Raw genomic sequence first — 27,216 nt, forward strand, 5'->3', positions numbered from 1 at the left:
GCACAATAAAGCCTGATATTGTGTTGTCTGTTGATCCTGTGCCCTTAGCATTGACCCCTAGCAGTGTTCCGGTCATAGCTGACCCATAACATTGCCGCTCGCTGCCCCGGGGGAAAAATACTGATACAGGCCAGCTGGGAGGGCAGCCATGTTGGATGGGCCTTCACAACATGTTGTTATTAAACGCTGCAGAAGGACAATTAGGAACTTGGGAAGCTGTTAGGCTAAAGACTCTTGGAGGCGGTTGTTGCCTGTTGCTTTGTTGTACTGTAGGGGTGCATATGCTGAGTTTTAAAGAGAGGGAACATTATTTGTGTGTGATTTTGGAATATCAAGTAGATGAAGGTTCCTTGGTTTTGTCAAAGGTATTATCTGTCTATTTTTTCATTATTATGAATCATGGCACTCATTCCTACCAAGAATCATGGTCTGGTGCATACCATGATGTTTGGTCTTCAACAATGATGTCATAACTAGGTTATTACACACAATGTTGGTCCTTGAAACCAATCTGGATTTTGGGGAAATGCATGTCAATGCTCCACTAGATGGTGGAGCATTGATTGGATTGTGTATCTGCTCGCACAAAGCAAATGTCAATGTCCTCCCTGCTATCTCCACCGGAGGGCAGTCAGTCACCCTACAGGCAGTCTGAGTCAGTCTGTGGCTTAAGGTCAGGTAGGCAGCTCACGTCTTTCTGTATGACACAACACATCAGCCTGCCTGCAGAGCCTCAAGGAGAGAGAGAGGGGGGGGAGATATATATATGTATGTATGTATGTATGTATATATATATATATATATATATATATATATATATATATATATATATATATATATATATATATATATATATATATATATATATATATATATATATATATATATATATATATATATATATATATATATATATAGAGAGAGAGAGGGGGAGGGAACGAGTAAGAAAGCTGGAGGGTCCAAAGAGAAAGAGGGAGAGAGAAAATCCAACCATGGAAAGGGTGAGCTTCTTTCGTTGAGTGCTCAGCATGCGTCACATCTTTATATAGCATAGTACTGTTTGTAAGTTGCAAGACAGCTGGACCTTGGATCCCTATGATAGTCACATTCAACCCTCTTATCAGTCACATTTACTACAAGATGGAAGCCATTTATTTTGCAAAGCGTGAAGGTTACATACTCCTAAGCAAATAGACGCTTCTTTAAAAGTGTCTATTAGTGTAGTCTGGTCTTTGATTTGTTAGGTATCGCACACGTTAAGATTTGTAAATCAGAGATGGGACTAGATGATTAGTCAATAATGACAGAGAAGGGTTTTTGTTAAATTGCTCTGCTGGGAATGGCTTTGGTTTGGCAGTTTCCCACGTCTTCATTAAAGCACACAAAAATATTTATATCATGTCTTCCTCCAAACTCATTAAGTGAAGCCTAGAGATTTATATTATTCTATTATACAGCCTAGAGATTTATATTATTCTATTATACAGCCTAGAGATTTATGTTATTCTATTATACAGCCTAGAGATGTATATTATTATATTATACAGCCTAGAGATTTATGTTATTCTATTATACAGCCTAGAGATTTATATTATTATATTATACAGCCTAGAGATTTATATTATTCTATTATACAGCCTAGAGATGTATATTATTCTATTATACAGCCTAGAGATGTATATTATTATATTATACAGCCTAGAGATTTATATTATTATATTATACAGCCTAGAGATTTATATTATTATATTATACAGCCTAGAGATTTATATTATTCTATTATACAGCCTAGAGATGTATATTATTATATTATACAGCCTAGAGATTTATGTTATTCTATTATACAGCCTAGAGATGTATATTATTATATTATACAGCCTAGAGATGTATATTATTATATTATACAGCCTAGAGATTTATGTTATTCTATTATACAGCCTAGAGATTTATATTATTATATTATACAGCCTAGAGATTTATGTTATTCTATTATACAGCCTAGAGATTTATATTATTATATTATACAGCCTAGAGATTTATATTATTCTATTATACAGCCTAGAGATGTATATTATTATATTATACAGCCTAGAGATGTATATTATTATATTATACAGCCTAGAGATTTATATTATTCTATTATACAGCCTAGAGATTTATATTATTATATTATACAGCCTAGAGATTTATATTATTCTATTATACAGCATAGAAATTTATATTATTCTATTATACAGCCTAGAGATTTCTTAACACTCACAAAGACTTGAGGAAGACAGTGTAGCCTGGAGCAGGGATGGGCGTTAGAAATAATTTTACTATTCTAATAATATCATGCATTTTTCCAGATATTCGAAATACATGGTTTATTTTTATTTTTTCATTTTTGTAATTTTTTTACATATGTTTTTAACCTGAGCATACCGGGAGGGGGCGGTATGTGTGAGCTCTGCTGCTGCAGGGGAGGGGAAGGTATGTGTGAGATGGAAACGGACGAGATAGAGTAGCTAGCTCGTCAGACTTGATACACTAGCTAACTTGTAGCAGCCACAGTGTTATTTATCATCCCATTTGACTGTGCCCTTCTTGACTGGAATAATTTGGAGTAGACTAGAAAAGTAAGCTAGCTACCCTGTCTAATTGAGTCTACATTTTGCTGCGATTTTGGTTGCTTGTTGTAGCCCACTCCTTCTCATTTCGCTAATGTTTAATTTCGTAATTTTAATTCCATCTTGCGTTGTATTAGTGATCCGTCATTTCACTTGCTACACATGGAGTCTGACTGTGGTGCCGCTTTCTTTGGCCGACAAAACAAGCTACGTGTATATGAAGCCTATTTCATGGGGCGCACATCATATAAACTACTTTTAAAAGTGTGTTGTTTTATTACATTGTAGCGTCCCGCACAGGCATTATGTGTTAGGCTATTAGTGAGTTGTGTTGTATTTACCAGTGTTCGCGGAGTCCGACATGGCAATCAACCTGCTATCTGCCAATCACGGGAATGCCTGGAATGTTCTGATGCCGGGCATTCTGGTGGTTGGCGGAGTGGCGTGGAGGGGGGTTGAGCAGGGGGATGAAGCATTGGAAGTTAAGACCAGGTTTAGCCATTGTTCTCTCTCTTACCTCTGGCCTTCACAAGAGAAGGTCACGGTTGGTTTGTGGGGTATCCTTTATTTATTTGGCGTGGGCTACGGCCAAACAGTAGCCTGTATAAAGTTGGGTTAGTAAACCGTCAATTCGTAACCTCAAGCCTCAGTCTGGGCAATTGTTCCTTTATGATCTAGTCAGGTCATTACAACATTAAGAATTGTATCTAACTGTCACATGGATATTTACATGTAATTTAGAAAAAATATTTTCTTTGCTAAAATAGGCATCTTTAAAAAACAAAAAATGTGTACTCACAAAAGTTATAAAATACTTTGTTTGCATATTCAAATAAACCTGTCCATCCCTAGCCTGGAGGCATCTATGTCTATTTGCACTGGGAGGATCAGTTGTTTTAAATCAGAAATTATTTGTTTTACTCATGTTCATTTGAAAAATAATATAAAGAAATATATGTTTTATTGTCGCACACAGGATGGGTGCAGTGAAATGTGTTGTTTTAAAGGGTCAGCCATAGTAGTATGGCACCCCTTGAGCAAATTAGGGTTTAAGTGCCTTTCTTTTTTTCACCTTGTTGGCTCGCGTAATCGAGCCAGCAACCTTTCGGTTATTGGCCCAATGCCCTAACCGCTAGGCTACCTGACGCACTAACATCTGTGTCCGACAAGGATATTTTGCTTTCCGGTTGACTGTAGAGATTTTAAACTATCACAGTCTGCCCTTGACTTCTGTCCAGTGTCCAATTATAGACTAGAAGGAAATGATCTTCTGATATAAAATATTTGGGATACACACACAGCATGTAAACACAGTCTCACACACACATTGCCCCACACACACTCACCCTCCGGCCTTTACCTCCGCTTCAGCTGGCACAGACCATTCCTAAAAGCCATAGCTTGGGCAGCTAATTAGGCACATGATCTTGACTGAACACCGCAACGAGCACAGCACATTTCCAAGTGGCATCCTGGGTCTCACACCAACCTTTTAGTATGTGTTTATACCAACTGCCTATGGACTCCCTAATCCAGAGAGAGGTCTCCAACAAAGGCCAGATGCACAGTAGAGACATATTGATATAAGTGGCTGAAGCCTGTTTATCAGTCTTTAGTGGTACTGCTCTCACTCACTCATTCATTCATTCATTTTCACACACACTCATCCTCTCTGCTCACTCTTGTGCTCTCTCTCTCTCTCTGTGTGTGTGTGTGTGTAAAAAGTGTTTTTTGTCCTCTCTCCCCAGGTTGGCTTCTTTCCCAGTGAGTGTGTGGAGCTGATAAACGACAAGGTGCCGCAGTCCGTCACCAACTCGGTGCCAAAACCAGGTACTGTATTTCCTCTCGGTGCCAAAACCAGGTACAGTGAGGCGTCCGTGACTCTCCTAGCGTTCGCTCCCACTGGGTGCTATGTTGTTTTTGGTGGATAAAGTATATAATAGTTCTTATCAAAAATGTGTTGTTGTGATTTTGACATCATTAACTATAAACTACTAACTAGATATATCTGATATTTATGACAGCAGGAAGCAGTTGGTTATGGAAAATGCATATCAACGTTAGAGTATGATAATGTCTGGTGAGATTGGGGGGGGATTCCCAACTGTGATCTCGTCTGTAAGTGTATGGTGTGATGATGATGTGGATGGGATGTGTGGTGTGTCATGGTGACTGAGCTGCAGCAGGTGCTAGTGCCACTCTGTGGAGGAGTAAGGGTGATGCTCTACATAAGTGTCGGTCTGTCTCAGGCGGCTAGGCCAGCTGAGGCTAAAGCACAGAGCAATGTGAGGGAACACCTATCATGTCATTGCAGAGACCACTGAATGAGTGAAGTCACAACCAACCCAAACATTTCTCATGTTAACTGGCCTTTTTAAATGCATTTCAGGGCTGACTCCACAATACAATAGGGTGAATCCAAAAGGAACGTTTAGTGACGGTATAGACCTAGGGATTGATTGAAGAGACTTGCGTATTCAACACAACACTAGACTGCAAAATAAAAACATAAGACCTAGATCATAATATTGATCTCTTTAGTTGAATGTGATGATCTTATATTGGTATGAAGTGTCCAGTGAGAATTCCCACTACTCAACGTTTCACAACTTGAAAAATGAAATCCATAGTTATCGTGCTCTTGAATAACCACCTAAACTTGCGTCTCATGTCTCTATTTGCACAATGTCAATGTTAATCCAATGCAAACACGTATCGCTGATCTATAGGTAGCCAGTGCAAACAGATAAGCCACCTAGCGCACTCATATGAGTGTCCAAAAACAAACACGGCCATTCAACACGTGAGTGTACCATAAAGCCCTATCACAATCAGAAAGTACAGCCACGACATTCTGATAGGCGTAATAGAAACTCTATCATGCATGGACTTTGACCCCCTCTTACATGGGTAATACTTTTAGATGGATTGTGAAAAGTGCAGCTTATGTCATGTTTCGGAATGACCAGGCTGCCAAGCCCTTTCCATGGCATCCCATCCTATTCATATCTTATATCCTGAGATGACATCCCATTCCCTATAATGCTCTACTTTTGGCCAGAGCTCATGAGCTCTGACCAAAAGTAGAGCATTATGTAGGGAATGAGGTACCATTTTGGACTCAGCCCCATGTACTCTCTCGATCAGCCACAGACACCTTAAGCCTATCTAAATCAGTCTTGAAAAATTCCCTTCCAATTCAAGGGGTGAATCACCCAATGACTCAGTGTCAGAACCAACCCTTTGGAATTGAGGTGGGAGGCCTGGTAGGAGCAGAACCATGCAAGGCCTGCTGGGAACAATATCAAGGCAAAGGATACAGGGAAGTGGTGACAAAAAAAAACAACACACCCCATAGGATCCCCATAGGATCCGTAATGAGGAATAGCATCATCACCATAACTATGTCATCTCAGATGTTGTTAGGGGTTATGGCCCAATGTTATCTGGTGCACAAAATTTAAAGCCAATGTTTCTAAGCATATTAGATTGTGTGTTATGCAAATAAAATAATGCATCATGCTGTATCTGTCATACTGTCCTGAATGCACACAAAGAAAGTCAACTCTGTGGAAATGGCTCCTATTTGCTTGCCCACCCATTTTAGATCTCCATTCATTGGGTTTCCATATTGGTCACACACCTGAAATTTGCATGTCGTTTTTTGCACGGCTTCACTCTGCTCCATGCATGTTTAAGCTTGTTGTTTATTTCACTGTCATCCCCTTTGCCCCCCACCCTACTTCAGCATTCCCCTGCTCTGGTCTACAGCCTGCCTCCTGGAGTCTCTTTCCACCCTGTGCGTGCTGGTATACACCCCCTCTCCCTATCCCTCTCACAAACACAGGCCCCGTTCAAGTGCATCCTTCTTTCTTTCCTTGAAGTAGTCAATGATTAGAAATGACTGGACAGGTGAAAGCCATGTGATGGAGCCCTTGGGTTCACCTATCTAATCATGCTTAATCACAGATTAGAGGAAGGAGGAAGAAAGGATGCACTTAAGGGCCACACACTTTTCTTACCCACACTGCTTTTCCTCCTTCCACACCTGGTTGTCAAATTCAATAGTCATTGCAACACTTAATGATACTTTGTACTGGCTGACACCAATTTTTACAGTGAAAATTATTTTATTTGCTGACAAAGTTTTGTAGTATTCACTGCCCAATGATGTACTATGAAAGGTTTATTCATTTCCTGTATATTAATTGAACTTTAACCAATGCACACATAATGCGTAATGTCCTTTTGTGCCTCCTCCACCAAGTGTCAGATGCCAAGCTATCTGACTGAGTGACAGTCTCGAAACAGAAAAAAAAGCTGTTGTTCCTGCCATGTTCCTCCTCTAACAGGACGATCTCTCCCTCTCCGTTCCTACCCACCTCTCCTGCCTATCCATCAGTTCGTGTGAATGGCATACAGATTTGGAGATGGAGAGTGTAAAGCAGGACAGTGCATGGGTGACCGACCCGTTAAACTTCTACAGCCTGAGCTCAGGTTGACACGTGTGTCCATCCCTACGTGTGCCTTAACCACCACAGAGCTAACCCACTACTAACGCACACGACACACCGCTGAGGCACTCTGTCTTTCTCTGTCTGTTCACCAAGTCTCTAAAATACCACTACACTAGGACCAGAGTCCACAGTTCATTCTTAGTTCATTCTTAGTTCTTGGTGCACTCTATGATGTAACACAAGTGCTTTGGTCAAGTTTAGAAAAATACTTGTCTTTGATGCGTGGAAACTCACTTGAACAGCTAAATCCACTTACTCTCTAACCTGAGCACTGTTGTCGGAGTGTAACGTACCCTCCTTTATCAGATTCACTTGCACTAGACTTAATTAGTTGATTACTAGACTATTTCCAATGAATGTGTTGCTGTGTTATTTACCTTTTATTATTTAGGTTTATCAGGGTTCCTTTTGAGGAGTTGATCCTGCTGCTTTTTTTCTTCAGACCTCTTCAGTGTTCCCCCTATCTGGTTACCAGCCAGCTGTAGTTGTCTACTCTGTTTGATTTAACTTGAAAGACTTTCGGGTGTGGCTGTGGCTGGGGTCTAGACTGGCTTGATTTATTCAAGTCCTCCCTTTAAGACGGGTGCTATAAAAGGATCCTTTGGAGCGTTAAGCTTTGTCCTGCAACATTAAGGAGCCAAGTCTTCTCCATGGTCACTGAAATGGCTACATTCTTAACAGGAACCCTGACATGTTCAAACATACACTCACCAGCTCCCCTGCATAGAAAATGGTTCCTGTCCATTTAGCTGGCGAACTGGGTTGAGATTTCTACCTCTGAAATTTCAGAGAGTGAGCAGATTGAAGGAGATCCTTTGCAGTTGGATACACCACTGTATTGAGTTGCATTTGAAAAAAAAGTTACTTTGGAAAGCTCCGAATAGTTTTTAGCCTTTTTAACTCAAGTTTAAAAGGACATCTGCAAACTGTCTGACTTGGATGAAGGGTTACACTGAAGTCTGAGAGACGCACGTCATCCACACACTTAAACCTGAGAGACACACGTCATCCACACACTTAAACACTGAAGTCTGAGAGACGCACGTCATCCACACACTTAAACACTGAAGTCTGAGAGACACACGTCATCCACACACTTATACACTGAAGTCTGAGAGACACACGTCATCCACACACTTAAACACTGAAGTCTGAGAGACGCACGTCATCCACACACTTAAACACTGAAGTCTGAGAGACACACGTCATCCACACACTTAAACACTGAAGTCTGAGAGACGCACGTCATCCACACACTTAAACACTGAAGTCTGAGAGACTACACGTCATCCACACATTTAAACACTGAAGTCCGAGAAACGCACGTCATCCACACACTTAAACACTGAAGTCTGAGAGACGCACGTCATCCACACACTTAAACACTGAAGTCTGAGAGACACACGTCATCCACACACTTAAACACTGAAGTCTAAGCAACAGTGTGATCAGCTCTGCTGTTTTCTCCAACCTGACTGCCCTAGTATGGCAGGTGTTTGTCCAGATGTTCTGACCCCACTACTCTTTGAATCTGCTACTTCCTCCCTGGGCTGGAGCTGGCTTCCTGTCTGGGGACCAGTCGAGTGACTTGGGCAGCTGTGAGGAGTGCAAGCGAGCCAAGACAAGAGCTGGATGTGTCTATGAGAGAAGCAAAGTGAGAGATAGAATGGAGAATGTGTGAAGGAGACAGTAATATTTGTCATGCTTTTCCCAATGGGGCTTTGGTCAATTTCCCAACACATATGCTCTGGGCCGTGAAAGTATGTGAGGCACAAAGACCTTGTGTAGTTTGGGCCTGTGGGGAATGATTGTGGGAGATTGTCTCAGAAACTTCAGCCCTCATTCTCTTGGATGCAGAATGAGGGTGCTCACGCACCTACTATGTTTTTGGTGTACACACAACTTGTGCATAGTACACCAATGTGAAAACAAAGGGAATGTTTTTTAGGCTACTTTGAGGGTGTTAACCTGTTATGGCAAGGCGATTCCCCCCCATTCAGCTGAAAAGGTGGCGCAGGGAATTAAAAAATATTCTTAAGAAATATTTAACTTTCACACATTAACAAGTCCAATACAGCAAATGAAAGATAAACATCTTGTTCATCTACCCATCATGTCCAATTTTTAAAATGTTTTACAGCGAAAACACAACATATATGTTAGACCACCACCAAATCCCCAAAAAAACACAGCCATTTTTCCCAGCCAAAGATAGTCACAAAAGCAGGATTAGAGATAAAATGAATCACTAACCTTTTGAAAATCTTCATCAGATGACACTCATATGACATGTTACACAATACATTTATGTTTTGTTCGATAATATGCATATTTATATCCACAAATCTCGGTTTACATTGACGCTATGTTCAGAAATGCCTCCAAAATATCCGGAGGAATTATAGAAAGCTACGCCAGATAACAGAAATACTCATCATAAACTTTGACTAAAGATACATGTTCTACATATAATTAAAGATACACTGGTTCTTAATGCAACCGCTGTGTCAGATTTTTTAAAAACATTACAAAAAAAGCCTACCATGCAATAATCTGAGACAGCGCTCAGACGTAAATATATTTCTCCGCCATGTTGGAGTCAACAGAAATACAAAATAACATCATAAATATTACCTTACCTTTCATGATCTTTCATCAGAATGCAGTGCAAGGAGTTCTAGTTCCACGATAAATCGTTGTTTTGTTCCATAATGTCCAATACTAGTGTCCAATTAGCTGCATTTGCTAGCACTTTCAGCTCACGTGCCCAAAAGCTGACGCTGGTCCAGGAGAACTTGGACGAAACTTCAAAAATATATATTCCAGGTCAAATAAACTGGTCAAACTAAGTAGAGAATCAATCTTCAGGATGTTATTTTCATATATATCCAATAACGTTCCAACCGGAGCATACGTTTTCATCTGCAGCCAAATGGAACGATGGTGACACCCACAGACAAATGCGCCACAGGAAAATGGCATTCTGTCGGGACAGTGACTATTTCCCCTCCCATTCGGTCAAAGTTCACACCAGAAGCTCCATTCCACGTTCTACTGAATGAGGACATCTAGTGGAAGGCGTAGAAAGTGCTGCCAGATCCATATCTTATTTGGAACTGGATAGGTGATGACTTGAAATTAGACGTATTCAGAATTTCACTTCCTGTTTGAAAGATTGCCTGCCCTATGAGTTCTGTTATACTCAGACATAATTTTATCCAATAGTAATAATAATATGCATATATTAGCAATCTAGGACAGAGTAGGATGCAGTTCACTATGGGCACGCAATTCATCCAAAGTGAAAATACTGCCCCCTATCCCCATTAACCTAAAATTACACAAGGACTAGGTTCCAGTTTAACAACATTTACTAAACCGTATTTCCACAGTACATGGTTGCCATTGCACTCAGGCCAGGTCCATCAGCGGTGAGACTACCGCGCAGGCGTACTAATAACAGAGTGATAGTACCGTAATAACAGAAACATAGGGATACTTTAAACATGAACTTAACTCTTAGAACCACCCAACCCGGATCCGGTATATTTGTCATCAGCAACGCTGAATAGCATAGTCAAATAATATTACTAGAAAATATTCATATTCATGAAATCACAAGTGAAATATAGCGAAACACAGCTTTTTGTTAATCACCCTGTTGTCTCAGATTTTGAAATTATGCTTTACAGCGAAAGCAATACAAGGGTTTGTGTACGTTTATCGATAGCATAACAAAACAATAAGTACACCTAGCATCAGATAACTTGGTCACGAAAATCAGAAAAGCAATCAAATTCATCCTTTACCTTTGATGATCTTCGGATGTTTTCACTCATGAGACTCCCAGTTAGACAACAAATGTTCCTTTTGTTCCATAAAGATATTTTTATATCCAAATACCTCCGTTAGTTTGGTGCGTTACGCCCAGGAATCCACCGGAAAGAGCAGCCACGACAACGCAGACAAAAATTCACAGAAACACAGAAACATGTCAAACGTTTTTTATAATCAATCCTCAAGGTGTTTTTCAAATATCTATTCGATAATATATCAACCGGGACAGTTGGCTTTTCACTAGGCCCAGGAGTAACAATGGCCGCCTCTCTCTTTTGTGCAAAAATCACTCTGAGAGCCCCCACCTATCCACTTACGCAATGTGGTCGTTCACGCTCATTCTTCAAAATAAAAGCCTGAAACTATGTCTAAAGGCTGTTGACACCTTAGGGCAGCCATAGAAGAAGGAATCTGGTTGATATCCCTTTCAATGGGCAATAGGGATGCATAGGAACACAGGGTTTCAAAATAAATCCAATCAGGAAGTGACTCTTTTCTCAGGCTTTCGCCTGCAATATCAGTTCTGTTATACTCACAGACAATATTTTTACAGTTTTAGAAACTTTAGAGTGTTTTCTATCCTAAGCTGTCAATTATATGCATATTCTAGCATCTGGTCCTGAGAAATAGGCCGTTTACTTTGGGAATGTCATTTTTCCAAACAATTTTGGAATTTTACAATTTATTTTACAATTTTCACAATTTTATTTCACTTAGTCCTGCATGTTAGAGCTCGGAGCCTAAGATTGTCACTGTACCCGGCAATCACACCTGCAACCCTGCACATGTGAACTCTGAATCTGAGCTACGTCTGTGCTAAGTGAAATGGGTTTGTTGTGGTGCCTCTTTGAAACAGAATTTTGGTCGTATGCTCCATCGATTTGTACAGCGTTTCCATGCGAGATGTTGACCGGCCAGTCCACTCAAGTATGGGTAGCTGCAGCACAATATGATGACTGGAGTATAGGCGAGTGGCTATGTCGAAGGAGAGTGGGTGTATAGAAAGCAACTCACCTAATTGGGAAGATTTGTGGTGTTGTATCGACATGCCTGCCAACCTGCTTCCTACCTGCTTCCTTAATGGGCAGCTGTATCAGGACATGTCGCCGGCAGTAGGTACCGTGTCAACTTTTTTCCTTCCCATGGATTCATAGCAGCCTATACAAGAAATAATGAAAATTAATAACCATCTAGATGTCACTTTTATACATGGATACAGTCTACTACTCAATGGGGAGGGCATGAACGGCAACTACACTGGCACTACTGTCTGGCAGGTCCGGCATCTGCATGGGAAGTAGCTACTAGTAGCGAGGTCAGTACAGGTGCATCAAAGCTTGGACCAGGAGACTGAAAAATAGCTTCTATCTCAAGGCTATCAGACTGTTACACAGCCATCACTAAAACAGAGAGGCTGCTGCCTACATACAGACTTGAAATCATTGGCCACTCTATCAAATGGATCACTAGTCACTTTAGTAATGCCACTTTAATACTAATGTTTACATATCTTGCATCAAATCAAATCAAATTTTATTTGTCACATACACATGGTTAGCAGATGTTAATGCGAGTGTAGCGAAATGCTTGTGCTTCTAGTTCCGACAACGCAGTAATAACCAACGAGTAATCTAGCTAACAATTCCAAAACTACTACCTTATACACACAAGTGTAAAGGGATAAAGAATATGTACATAAAGATATATGAATGAGTGATGGTACAGAGCGGCATAGGCAAGATGCAGTAGATGGTATCGAGTACAGTATATACATATGAGATGAGTATGGAAACAAAGTGGCATAGTTTAAAGTGGCTAGTGATACATGTATTACATAAAGATGCAGTAGATGATATAGAGTACAGTATATACGAATACATATGAGATAAATAATGTAGGGTACGTAAACATGATATTAAGTAGCAATGTTTAAAGTGGCTAGTGATATATTTTACATCAATTCCCATCAATTCCCATTATTAAAGTGGCTGGAGTTGAGTCAGTGTGTTGGCAGCAGCCACTCAATGTTAGTGGTGGCTGTTTAACAGTCTGATGGCCTTGAGATAGAAGCTGTTTTTCAGTCTCTCGGTCCCAGCTTTGATGCACCTGTACTGACCTCGCCTTCTGGATGATAGCGGGGTGAACAGGCAGTGGCTCAGATGGTTGTTGTCCTTGATGATCTTTATGGCCTTCCTGTGACATCGGGTGGTGTAGGTGTCCTGGAGGGCAGGTAGTTTGCCCCCGGTGATGCGTTGTGCAGACCTCACTACCCTCTGGAGAGCCTTACGGTTGTGGGCGGAGCAGTTGCCGTACCAGGCGGTGATACAGCCCGACAGGATGCTCTCGATTGTGCATCTGTAGAAGTTTGTGAGTGCTTTTGGTGACAACATTTCTTCAGCCTCCTGAGGTTGAAGAGGCGCTGCTGCGCCTTCTTCACGATGCTGTCTGTGTGGGTGGACCAATTCAGTTTGTCTGTGATGTGTATGCCAAGGAACTTAAAACTTGCTACCCTCTCCACTACTGTTCCATCGATGTGGATAGGGGGGTGTTCCCTCTGCTGTTTCCTGAAGTCCACAATCATCTCCTTAGTTTTGTTGACTGAGTGTGAGGTTATTTTCCTGACACCACACTCCGAGGGCCCTCACCTCCTCCCTGTAGGCCGTCTCGTCGCATTACTCGTCCCATATGTATATACTGTACTTTATACCATCTATTGCATCTTGCCTATGCTGCTCAGTCATTGCTCATCCATATATTTATATGTACATATTCTTATTCCATCCCTTTACTTTTAGATATTGCGGAAAGATTGTTGCTTCCATCAATGTAATTGTCTGCATCATTTCAAATCCCCCATATATTTTTGAGGTAAATATCCATATACATACATACGTACGTACGTGTGTGTGTTTACATACACTTTAGCCAAGTACATTTAAACTCAGTTTTTCACAATTCCTGACATTTAATCCTAGTAAAAATTCCTCCTTAGGTCAGTTAGGATCACCACTTTATTTTAAGAATGTGAAATGTCAGAATAATAGTAGAGAGAATGATTTATTTCAGCTTTTATTTCTTTCATCACATTCCCAGTGTGTCAGAAGTTTTCATACACTCAATTAGTATTTGGAAGCATTGCCTTTAAATTGTCTAACTTGGGTCAAACATTTCGGGTAGCCTTCCACAAGCTTCCCACAATAAGTTGGATGAATTTTGGCCCATTCCTCCTGACAGAGCTGGTGTAACTGAGTCAGGTTTGTAGGCTTCCTTGCTCGCACACGCTTTTTCAGTTCTGCCCACAAATTTTCTATAGGATTGAGGTCAGGGATTTGTGATGGCCACTCCAATACCTTGACTTTGTTGTCGTTAAGCCGTTTCTCCACAACTTTGGAAGTATGCTTGGGGTCATTGTCCATTTGGAAGACCCATTTGCGACCAAGCTTTAACTTCCTGACTGATGTCTTGCGATGTTGCTTCAATATGTCCACATAATTTTCCTACCTCATGATGCCATCTATTTTGTGAAGTGCACCAGACCCTCCTGCAGCAAAGCACCCCCACAACATGATGCTGCCAACCGTGCTTCATGTTGAGATGGTGTTCTTTGGCTTACAAGTTTACCCCTTTTTCCTCCAAACATAACCTCCAAAAAGTACAATCTTTGTCTCCATGTGCAGTTGCAAACCGTAGTCTGGCTTTTTTATGGCTGTTTTGGACCAGTGGCTTCTTCCTTGCTGAGCGGCCTTTCAGGTTATGTCGATATAGACTCGTTTTACTGTGGATATAGATACTTTTGTACCCGTTTCCTCCAGCATCTTCACAAGGTCCTTTGATGTTGTTCTGGGATTAATTTGCACTTTTCACACCAAAGTGCGTTCATCTCTAGGAGACTGTATGATGTCTGCGTGGTCCCATGGAGTTTATACGTGCGTACTATTGTTTGTACAGATGAACGTGGTACCTCTAGGCATTTGGAAATTTCTCCCAAGGATGAACCAGACTTGTGGAGGTCTACAATTTTTCTTCTGAGGTCTTGGCTGATTTCCCCATGTCAAACAAAGAGGCACTGAGTTTGAAGGTAGGCCTTGAAATACATCCACAGGTACACCTCCATTTTACTCAAATGATGTCAATTAGCCTATCAGAAGCTTCTAAAGCCATGACAATTTTCTGGAATTTTCCGAGCTGTTTAAAGGCACAGTCAACTTAGTGTATGTAAACTTCTGACCCATTGGAATTGTGATACAGTGAATTATAAGTGAAATAATCTGTCTGTATACAATTGTTGGTAACATTACTTCATGTCCTAACCGACTTGCCAAAACTGTAGTTTGTTTGCAAGAAATTTGTGGAGTGGTTGAAAAATGAGTTTTAATGATTCCAACCTAAGTGTATGTAAACTTCCGACTTCAACTGTATATACATACATACACATACATGCATGAATATACATACTTTTTTTGGAATATACCTTTATTATTACCCTTCCATCCCTTTACTTGGATGTATATGTATTAGGTAGTTGTTGTGGAATTGTTAAATTACTTGTTGATATTGCTGCATTGTCTGAACTAAACTCAACTGCGTTTATTTTCAGAAAACTTAACTTGTTGAATCTTATGTTCATACAAATATTTACAACTGAGACATAACCTGAACAAGTTCCACAGTCATGTGAATAACATAAATGGAATAATGTGTCCCTGAACAAAGATGGGGTCAAAGTCAAAAGTAACAGTCAGTATCTGGTGTGGCCACCAGCTGCATTAAGCACTGCAGTGCATCTCCTCCTCATGGACTGCACCAGATTTGCCAGTTCTTGCTGTGAAATGTTACCCCACTCTTCCACCAAAGCACCTGTAAATTCCCAGACATTTCTGGGGCGAATGGCCTTAGCCCTCACCCTCCTATCTAACAGGTCCCAGACATTCTCAATGGGATTGAGATCCAGGCTCTTCGCTGGCCATGGCAGAACACTGACATTCCTGTCTTGCAGGAAATCACGCACAGAACGAGCAGTATGGCTGGTGGCATTGTCATGCTGGAGGGTCATGTCAGGATGAGCCTGCAGGAAGGGTACCACATGAGGGAGGAGGATGTCTTCCCTGTAATGCACAGCGTTGAGATTGCCTGCAATGACAACACGCTCAGTCTGATGATGCTGTGACACATCGCCCCAGACCATGACGGAACCTCTACCTCCAAATCGATCCTGCTCCAGAGTACAGGCCTCAGTGTAACGCTCATTCCGTCGTCGATAAACGTGAATCCGACGATCACCCCTGGTGAGACAAAACCACAACTCATCAGTGGAGGGCATTTTTTGCCAGTCCTGTCTGGTCCAACGATGGTGGGTTTGTGCCCATAGGCAACGTTGTTGCCGGAGATGTCTGGTGAGGACCTCCCTTACAACAGGCCTACAAGCCCTCTGTCCAGCCTTTCTCAGCCTATTGCGGACATTCTGAGCCCTGATGGAGGGATTGTGCGTTTCTGGTGTAACTCGGGCAGTTGTTGTTGTTATCCTGTACCTGTCCCGCAGGTGTGATTTTCGGATGTACCCGATCCTGTGCAGGTGTTGTTACACGTGGTCTGCCACTGCGAGGACGATCAGTTGTCTGTTCTCTCTCCCTGTAGCGCTGTCTTAGGCGTCTCACAGTACGGACATTGCAATCTATTGCCCTGGACACATCTGCAGTCCTCATGCCTCCTTGCAGCATGCCCAAGGCACATTCACACAGATGAGCAGGGACCCTGGGCATCTTTCTTTTGGTGTTTTTCAGAGTCAGTAGAAAGGCCTCCTTAGTGTCCTAAGTTTTCGTAACTGTGACCTTAATTGCCTACCGTCTGTAAGCTTGACTTAACGACTGTTCCACAGGTGCATGTTCATGAATTGTTTATGGTGAATTGAACAAGCAGTGTTTAACGAATTATCTTTGAAAAGGGGACATTTCTTTTTTTGCTGAGTTTAGATGCACAAGCATTTCGCTACACTCGCAATAACATCTGCTAACCATGTATATATGACCAATACAATTTTATTTGATTTATCAGGGTGACAGTCACAGTAAGCACATCATAACTACTTTTAATAAAAAATAAACAATCATCAGTTTTATAACTGAAAATGTACAATTATTTGTCTTTTCCACAAGCCCAAATCGTTCCTTTCGGCACACCCACTCCTTTCCACATGCCTGCTACTCTCCTTTCTACACGCCCACTTGCCCATACTCCGTTCGCAGCAACCCTCTTCTCAGTTCAATGGTCTAGTTGGGTTGTAAACTGACACGGGAGGGGGCTGGTTTAACTGAAAGGAAAGAATGCTGTGACGAAAGTTTGCTTGCGGGGCGATTGAACTCATAGTAGACTCGCTGAGGAGTGAGAAGCACACTTATCCTAATCCTATTTTTGACTGCTATTCACTGTCCATAGGTAGCCCTACATTTTGTGATTGTCAAGTGAAGTTTTGTCGGCGGTGTCTTTTGAAATAATTAGTCGTATTAACCAAATTATAAGGAGTCACAGTACGAGCATCTGTAAGGAAATGCCTACAGTTTACCTTGGATCCCCTATTTAAAGTCCTGTCATAAAGGGAGAATCCCACTGAAACGCAGGTAAGAATGTATTACTGTAGAATGTATTACTGTAGAATGTATTACTGTATGGGATTTAATTTCTAGCCTAGTATAGTGTGTATTTCAATTGTATCTGGGGGGTTAGAACTGTCTTTGCCCCTAAATTCAAATTATTTGTCACTTATTCATTGCTTTCTCACCTAAATTCTGAAATTATGTTGTCAATCGATGAAAGTTCAAGCCGTTTTGTTGATCTTCTCTGAAATTATTTTTATTAGATTTGCGTGATGTGGGCAGTCATGTCATTAAGTCTAGTAGCACAGTTGTTGAAACTCAAATCAGCCCTAACATTCCTTTGACAATTGCTCTAAAATTATTAATTAAACTCAGTGGGAGGGAAATAGACAACTATGTCTCAGGTTGAAACTGCTCATGCTTTCAATGACTGTCATTTGTGAGGGTCTGTTAATATTCAACAGCAGTTAGGTTTAAGTGTCCTATAGGCAGACCTATTTATGTTAAGACTCCTTCGGAATTTCCTTATGCTCACAAGAACAGTGTTGCGTTTTCTTTACACCCTTGATATCTCCTGTGAGTCGTGGCAATTACATCATATAATGACATGCATTAAATTGATTCATAGCTTTGAGATACCACATTGATCCTTTAAAGGTCTATTGGGCTTTGTAGTTTGCATGTCATCAACCTTATCTTACAAAGGCTGAGATGGATGTCTTATAAAGCAGTTTCATGTGGACTCCCTGAAAATAAGACGTCAGAATGAACTCCAAGACCCCAAGACAAATATTACTCTATTTGTTAGTTGTCTTAAAGGACCATTTGCATAGTTGTCCTGTGAGACCACACACTTTTGGCTGATGTCATCCCTTTCTCAGCCAGAACTCTCTGTTACTCCAATGGGGTATTCAGCTTGGAACAATCAGCCATTCTGGCCTGGCTGTGACATGCTCCAGCGCTCTCATACCCAAACAGAGATCACTGTCTCCCAGGACCACATTTAATGGGCAGATGCAATTCTACTGTTTGCTTTGGACACAACATTGCTCCCACTGGCAATTAAAGCTTTTTTGGGGGCTAACTGGATAGGTCCATATTATACTGTTACTGTTGTCATCTCTCAATGGTGTCATTTCTAAATATTCTATAGCAGTTTTCCCCATGGAATACCATAGGACCTGCCTTGGTGAAGAATGTAAACATTGGCTCATGGCAGAACAATGCTCCCCCCTCTATAAAAGTGCTTGATGCGGTTGTAAACGGGGGGATGGGGAGGTAATTGAGCAGGTAAATGGAGCGGTCAAGCCTGTTGAACATGAGCAGGTTGCAAAAAGGCTCTGCTAAATAGAGCACGAAGTTGACATAATAGTTGGATTCCTCGACATCCCTCTCCAGTAGTATTGTTGGACCGATGTTGCAAGTAGATAAGATATCAATCGACAGACTTGATATCCGTTGTACTGTACTTGGAAATGCATGGTTTAGTGTCATGGCATCAGTATAACCTGTCATTGTTATCTTGGCAACAATCTCAATACAGTACAGCAAAAAGCATAAGGTTATCAAATCAGTTCAGAGATTTATTCATTATTCAGATGCTTATATTTCCTACTGATATCCTGATCCAAATGTTTCGCTGGATAATCTTGGGAATGCGCCATAAATGTAGGGGAAGGGGAAGCAAAAATGTTGTCAAGAAAGCTGCTTTATTACAAATACACTACCGTTCAAAAGTTTGGGCTCCCTTAGAAAAATCCTTGTTTTTGAAAGAAAAACACATTTTTTGTCCATTTAAAATAACAGCAAATTGATCAGAAATACAGTGTAGACATTGTTAATGTTGTAAATTACAATTGAAGCTGGAAACTAAAATATCTACATAGGCGTACAGAGGCCCATTATCAACAACCATCACTCCTGTGTTCCAATGGCATGTTGTGTTAGCTAATCCAAGTTTATCATTTTAAAAGGCTAATAAATAAAAAAAATCATTTTGCAATTATGTTAGCACAGCTGAAAACTGGTGTTCTGATTAAAGAAGCAATACAACTGGCCTTCTTTAGTCTAGTTGAGTATCTGGAGCATCATCATTTGTGGGTCTGATTACAGGCTCAAAATGGCTAGAAACAAAGAACTTTCTTCTGAAACTTGTCAGTCTATTCTTGTTTTGAGAAATGATCCATGTTGACTGAGAGGATAGCTATGCAGTGCAATGTGGAATGTTATTGTCAGCTTCCTCTACAGTGGCACTTAACTGTGAAAGTTGTAAAGATAAAGAACAGACAGTAGCTGCTTTGTGTTGACTCTGACCGGAGTGTGTGCATGTCCACGCGAGCTACCCGCGTGTCTGCTTACCTCCGTCTGCATTATGTTGACATAATTTCATACTGCTCCTTACACCACCTTAAAAGTCATAATTCATGATGTTTGCCTTTCAAAATGTCGTAAAAGTATTTTCTAACTGTATGAGCATTGTGAAATATCATTACGGTCAACCACACCAGTTTTGTCACAATAAAGTAATAATAATAATAATTCTCCCCAAACTATCAAAATTCCACATAAATTTCCCCCTCTGGCATCCAAGAGTTCCACATGCAAATCTCAGGGTGAGGCTGCTGGCTCTTATTTGACTTGCTGTGGACCGCGGAGACTTCCACCGTGTCCAACCACCCGAGGAGCAGCTCTCTGCACCGCTGACTATGACTCAGCCATTTTATAGGTTTTCAAATGCATACCATGATATAAGAAGGTTTCAGCAACTGCTGGGAAAGTTTTACATCATCCTGATCCACTAACCCAAATGCTGGTCTTCAGCTTGCTCACTACAGTACCTTCAGGAAGTATTCACACCCCTTTACTGTTTCCAAAGATTAAAATTGATTTCATTGTCATTTTTTTTGTCAACGATCTATACAAAATACTATAACATTATAGTGGAAGAAACATTTGTAAAAATATAAATATATATGAAAAATAAAACACTAATATATCTTGATTAGATACAGTGCCTTGCGAAAGTATTCGGCCCCCTTGAACTTTGCGACCTTTTGCCACATTTCAGGCTTCAAACATAAAGATATAAAACTGTATTTTTTTGTGAAGAATCAACAACAAGTGGGACACAATCATGAAGTGGAACGACATTTATTGGATATTTCAAACTTTTTTAACAAATCAAAAACGGACAAATTGGGTGTGCAAAATTATTCAGCCCCCTTAAGTTAATACTTTGTAGCGCCACCTTTTGCTGCGATTACAGCTGTAAGTCGCTTGGGGTATGTCTCTATCAGTTTTGCACATCGAGAGACTGAATTTTTTTCCCATTCCTCCTTGCAAAACAGCTCGAGCTCAGTGAGGTTGGATGGAGAGCATTTGTGAACAGCAGTTTTCAGTTCTTTCCACAGATTCTCGATTGGATTCAGGTCTGGACTTTGACTTGGCCATTCTAACACCTGGATATGTTTATTTTTGAACCATTCCATTGTAGATTTTGCTTTATGTTTTGGATCATTGTCTTGTTGGAAGACAAATCTCCGTCCCAGTCTCAGGTCTTTTGCAGACTCCATCAGGTTTTCTTCCAGAATGGTCCTGTATTTGGCTCCATCTATCTTCCCATCAATTTTAACCATCTTCCCTGTCCCTGCTGAAGAAAAGCAGGATGCTGCCACCACCATGTTTGACAGTGGGGATGGTGTGTTCAGCTGTGTTGCTTTTACGCCAAACATAACGTTTTGCATTGTTGCCAAAAAGTTCAATTTTGGTTTCATCTGACCAGAGCACCTTCTTCCACATGTTTGGTGTGTCTCCCAGGTGGCTTGTGGCAAACTTTAAACGACACTTTTTATGGATATCTTTAAGAAATGTCTTTCTTCTTGCCACTCTTCCATAAAGGCCAGATTTGTGCAATATACGACTGATTGTTGTGGACAGAGTCTCCCACCTCAGCTGTAGATCTCTGCAGTTCATCCAGAGTGATCATGGGCCTCTTGGCTGCATCTCTGATCAGTCTTCTCCTTGTATGAGCTGAAAGTTTAGAGGGAAGGCCAGGTCTTGGTAGATTTGCAGTGGTCTGATACTCCTTCCATTTCAATATTATCGCTTGCACAGTACTCCTTGGGATGTTTAAAGCTTGGGAAATCTTTTTGTATCCAAATCCGGCTTTAAACTTCTTCACAACAGTATCTCGGACCTGCCTGGTGTGTTCCTTGTTCTTCATGATGCTCTCTGCGCTTTTAACGGACCTCTGAGACTATCACAGTGCAGGTGCATTTATACGGAGACTTGATTACACACAGGTGGATTGTATTTATCATCATTAGTCATTTAGGTCAGCGTTGGATCATTCAGAGATCCTCACTGAACTTCTGGAGAGAGTTTGCTGCACTGAAAGTAAAGGGGCTGAATAATTTTGCACGCCCAATTTTTCAGTTTTTGATTTGTTAAACATTTTGAAATATCCAATAAATGTCGTTCCACTTCATGATTGTGTCCCACTTGTTGTTGATTCTTCACAAAAAAATACAGTTTTATATCTTTATGTTTGAAGCCTGAAATGTGGCAAAAGGTCGCAAAGTTCAAGGGGGCCGAATACTTTTGCAAGGCACTGTAAGTATTCAACCCACTGAGTGTTGAATCACATGTTAGAATCACCTCTGGTGAGTCTTTCTGGGTACGTCTCTAAGAACTTTGCACGTCTGGATTGTACAATATTAGCACTTATTATTTTTTACATTATTTTTTCCCTAGATTTTCAAGCCGATTTAGCAAAAAAAAATGTAACTAAACCACTCAGGAACATTCAATATCGTCTTGATAAGCAACTCCAGTGTATATTTGGCCTTGTGTTTTAGGTTACTGTCCTGCTGAAAGGTGAATTTGTCTCCCAGTGTCTGTTGGAAAGCAGACAACCAGATTTTCCTCTATGATTTTGCCTGTGCTTTGCTCTATTCTGTTTATTTTTATCATAAACTCCCTAGTCCTTGCTGATGACGAGCATACCCAGTACATAATGCAGCCGCCACCATGCTTGAAAATATGAATGGTATTCAGTGATAAAAAAAATACAAAAAATGTTTTTACTTCACCTTTATTTAACCAGGTAGGCTAGTTGAGAACAAGTTCTCATTTGCAACTGTGACCTGGCCAATATAAAGCATAGCAATTCAACACATACTCCAACACAGTTACACATGGAATAAACAAAACATAATCAATAATACAGTAGAACATGCTTTGTAAGTAGGAAAACCTGCAAAATCGGAAGTGTATCAAATACTTGTTCTCCCCACTGTAGGAAGCCAATTCCAGATTAAATTTTTGATTGGAGATGCTTAATGTGAGTCTGGAAGCAGAGTTTACAGTCTAACCAGACACCTAGGTATTTGTAGTTGTCCACATATTGTAAGTCAGAACCGTCCAGAGTAGTGATGCTGGATGGGCGAGCAGGTGCGGGCAGTAATCTGTTGAATAGCATGCATTTAGTTTTACTTATGTTTAAGATCAGTTGGAGGCCATGGAAGGAGAGTTGTATGGCATTGAAGCTCGTCTGGAGGTTAATTAACACAGTGTCCAAAGAGGGGCCAGAAGTATACAGAATGGTGTCGTCTGCAGTAGAGGTGTACCAGAGAATCACCAGCAGCAAGAGCAACATCATTGATGTATACAGAGAAGAGAGTCGCCCGAGAATTGAACCTTGTGGCACCCCCATAGAGACTCCCAGATGTCCAGACAACAGGCCCTCCGATTTGACATACTGAACTCTATCAGAGAAGTAGTTGGTAAACCAGGCGAGGCAATAATTTGAGAAACCAAGGCTGTCGAGTCTGCCAATAAGAATGTGGTGATTGACAGAGTCGAAAGCCTTGGCCAGGTCGATGAATACGGCTGCATAGTAATGTCTCTCATCGATGTCAGTTATGATGTCGTTTAGGACCTTGAGCGTGGCTGAGGTGCACCCATGACCAGCTCTGAAACCAGATTGCATAGCGGAGAAGGTACGGTGGGATTCGAAATGGTCGGTAATCTGTTTGCTAACTTGACTTTCGAAGACCTTAGAAAGACAGGGTAGAATATATATAGGTCTGTTGCAGTTTGGGTCTAGAGTGTCACCCCCTTTGAAGAAGGGGATGACCGTGGAAGCTTTCCAATCTTTGGGAATCTCAGATGATACAAAAGAGATTTTAGAAAGCGAGGGTCCGTATTGTCTAGCCCGGCTGATTTGTAGGGGTCCAGATTTTGCAGCTCTTTCAGAACATCAGCTATCTGGATTTGGGTAAATGAGAAATGGTGGGGGCTTTGGCGGGTTGCTGTGGAGGGTGCCGGGCAGTTGACCGGGGTAGGGGTAGCCAGGTGGAAAGCATGGCCAGCCATTGAGAAATGCTAATTGAAATTCTCAATTATAATGGACTTATCGGTGGTGACAGTGTTTCCTAGCCTCAGAGCAGTGGGCAGCTGGAAGGAGGTGCTCTTATTCTCCATGGACTTTAGTGTCCCAGAACTTTTTTGAGTTTGTACTACAGGATGCAAATTTCTATTTGAAAAAGCTAGCCTTAGCTTTCCTGACTGCCTGTGTATATTTGTTCCTAACTTCCCTGAAAAGTTGCATATCACGGGGGCTATTCAATGCTAATGCAGAACGCCACAGGATGTTTTTGTGCTGGTCAAGGGCAGACAGGTCTGGAATGAACCAAGGACTATATCTATTCCTAGTTCTACATTTTTTGAATGGGGCATGCTTATTTAAGATGGTGAGGAAGGCACTTTTAAAGAATAGCCACTGACGGGATGAGGTCAATGTCATTCCAGGTTACCCCGGCCAGGTCAATTAGAAAGGCCTGCTCGCAGAAGTGTTTTAGGGAGTGTTTGACAGTGATGAGGGGTGGTCGTTTGGTCGCAGATGCAGGCAATGAGGCAGTGATTGCTGAGATCTTGATTGAAAACAGCAGAGGTGTATTTGGAGGGCGAGTTAGTTAGGATGACATCTATGAGGATGCCCGTGTTTACGGATTTGGAGTTGTACCTGGTAGGTTCATTGATAATTTCTGTGACATTGAGGGCATCAAGCTTAGATTGTAGGATGGCCGGGGTGTTAAGCATGTCCCAGTTTAGGTCACCTAGTAGCACGAGCGCAGAAGAAAGATGGGGGTAATCAATTCACATATGGTATCGAGGGCACAGCTGGGGCTGAGGGAGGTCTATAGCAAGCGGCAACAGTGACTTGTTTCTGGAAAGGTGAATTTTTAGAAGTAGACACTCAAATTGTTTGGGTACAGACTTGGATAGTCTGCAGAGTTCTGTATTACTATCTTTGCAGTAGATTGCAACACCGTCCCCTTTGGCAGTTCTATCTTGGGGGATAATGTTATAGTTAGCGGTGGAGATTTCAGGGTTTTTGGTGGTTTTCCTGAGCCAGGATTCAGACACGGCTAAGACATCCGGGTTGGCAGAGTGTGCTAAAGCATTTAGTAAAACAAACTTAGGGAGTAGGCTTCTAATGTTGACATGCATGAAACCAAGGCATAAGTCAACAAATGAGAGCACCTGGGGAGTGGGAGAGGAGCTAGGCACTGCAGGACCTGGATTAACCTCTACATCACCAGAGGAACAGAGAAGAAGTAGGATAAGGGTATGGCTAAATGCTATACGAACTGGCCGTCTAGCACGTTCAGAACAGAGAGTAAATTGGGCAGGTTTCTGGGCACGATAGCATAGATTCAAGGCATAGTGTACAGACAAAGGTATGGTAGGATGTGAGTACATTGGAGGTAAACCTAGGCATTGAGTAATGATTAGAGAGATATAGTCTCTAGAGATGTTTAAACCAGGTGATGTCATCGCATATGTAGGAGGTGGAACAACATGGTTGGTTAAGGCATATTGAGCAGGGCTAGAGGCTCTACAGTGAAATAAGACAGTAATCACTAACCAGGACAGTAATGGACGAGGCATATTGATATTAGAGAGAGGCATGCGTAGCCAAGTGAACATATGGGTCCAGTGAGTGGTTGGGCTGACTTGGAACACGTCGATTCAGACAGTTAGCAGGCCGATGTTAACGCGCTAACAGTTAGTAGGCCGGTGCTAAACAAGTTAGCAGTTAGCAGACCGGGGCTGGCAAGCTAACAGTTAGTAGACCGGGGCTAGCAAGTTAGCCTTTGGGAGACGTCGCGATGGGGGTAAGTCTGTTTTTGCCTCTTCGTGCGGTGACGTCGATAGACCAGTCGTGGAGTTAGTAGGGTTCCAAGTAGCTCTAGGGGTTAGCAGACTGGGCCTTCAGCAGGCATCACGCCTGAGGTGCCTGTTGGAATCCTCGGGAAGATTGTCAGTATTCCAGTCGTAGAGGATTGGCGGGGTTCCGTGCCCCGTACTGGCAGTAGAAGGTGTCCCAATATTGTAGCCCAGGAGTGGGCTTCATTGGTAGCTTCCTCTGGGATGGAAATGCTAGCCAGGAGTGGTCACCAGGATTGCGGTTAGCTAGTTGCAAAGATCCAGATGAAAATGTTCGGAGTTTGCTGTAGGAATCTCGGGATATGGAGAGAAATAGGTCCGTTATGCTCTGGTTTAAGTCACGTTGTTCGAACTGGCGAGAGCTTTCCGAGCTAAAGGTTAGCTGATGACCGCTAGCAATTGTTTGCTAACTGATAGCTGGTATGTTGTTAGCTGGCTAGCTTCAGTGGAGGAATTCCAGACCCGAGGTAAATATAAATACATTTAGAAGTTAAGGTTTAGGAAAATATTTTTAAAAGATATCCGAAGAAAAAGATATACACAAGGGACACGACAGGACAAAAGCCAAAGACTGCTACGCCATCTTGGAAAGTGATGTTTTTGTTGAATTTGCCCCAAATATAATGCTTTGTATTCAGAACATAAAGTTAATTATTTTGCCACATTTTTTGCAGTTTTACTATAGTGGCTTATTGAAAACAGGATGCATGTTTTGGAATATTTTTATTATTTTCAGACTTCCTTCTTTCATTCAGTCAATTAGGTTAGTATTGTGGAGCAATTACAATGTTGTTGATCCTTCCTCAGTTTTCTCCTATCACGGCCATTAAACTCTAACTGTTTTAAAATCACCATTGGCCTCATGGTGAAATCCCTGAGCTCTTTCCTTCCTCTCCGGCAACTGAGTTATCAATGACGCCTGTATCTTTGTGGTGACTGGGTGTATTAATACAACATCCGAAGTGTCATTAATAAATTCTCCATGCACAAAGGATTATTCAATGTCTGCTTTGTTTGTTTGTTTTTTACCCATCTACCAATAGGTGCCCTTTACAAGGCATTGGAAAACCTCCCTGGTCTTTGTGGTTGAGTCTGTGTTTGAAATTCACGGCTGGAATTAGGGACCTTACAGATAATTGTATGTGTGGGGTACAGAGATGAGGTTGTTATTAAAAAATCATGTTAAACACTATTTTTAACTCCTGAACTTATTTAGTCTTGCCATATCAAAGAGGAATACTTATTGACTTAAGATATTTCAGCTTTACATGTTTTATTTATTTGAAGAAAAAAACTCTATGGGTGACATTACCTTCCGAAGGCACTGCATAAAATCAGAGTTGCAGCAGGGCTTTACCCAACCCTGTGAGATAGTTTACCATATGTTTTCCATCATTAAGCTATACCAAAGATAGCTTAAACAATGACCTC

At 41.3% G+C, this 27,216-nt stretch overlaps 1 protein-coding gene across 4 annotated transcripts in view; it reads left to right on the forward strand.

The window, feature by feature from the left end:
* Nucleotides 1–27,216, forward strand: part of LOC110533528 (rho GTPase-activating protein 32) — a 224,981-nt gene that overhangs the window by 178,956 nt on the left and 18,809 nt on the right. For 2 of the 4 annotated variants that reach the window (XM_021617826.3, XM_021617827.3), the window contains one exon: nt 4,358–4,439. In XM_021617826.3, coding sequence (XP_021473501.3) covers nt 4,358–4,439 — 82 coding nt within the window. Of the gene's footprint in view, nt 1–4,357; nt 4,440–4,459; nt 4,471–17,216; nt 17,578–27,216 lie in introns of those variants that run through there. The other 2 variants (XM_090186179.1, XM_021617828.3) reach the window with 2 other exon arrangements.

Source organism: Oncorhynchus mykiss, chromosome 10 (genome assembly GCF_057628025.1).
Source record: "Oncorhynchus mykiss isolate SJ-2025 chromosome 10, ASM5762802v1, whole genome shotgun sequence".
In the NCBI taxonomy this organism is placed as follows: domain Eukaryota; kingdom Metazoa; phylum Chordata; class Actinopteri; order Salmoniformes; family Salmonidae; genus Oncorhynchus; species Oncorhynchus mykiss.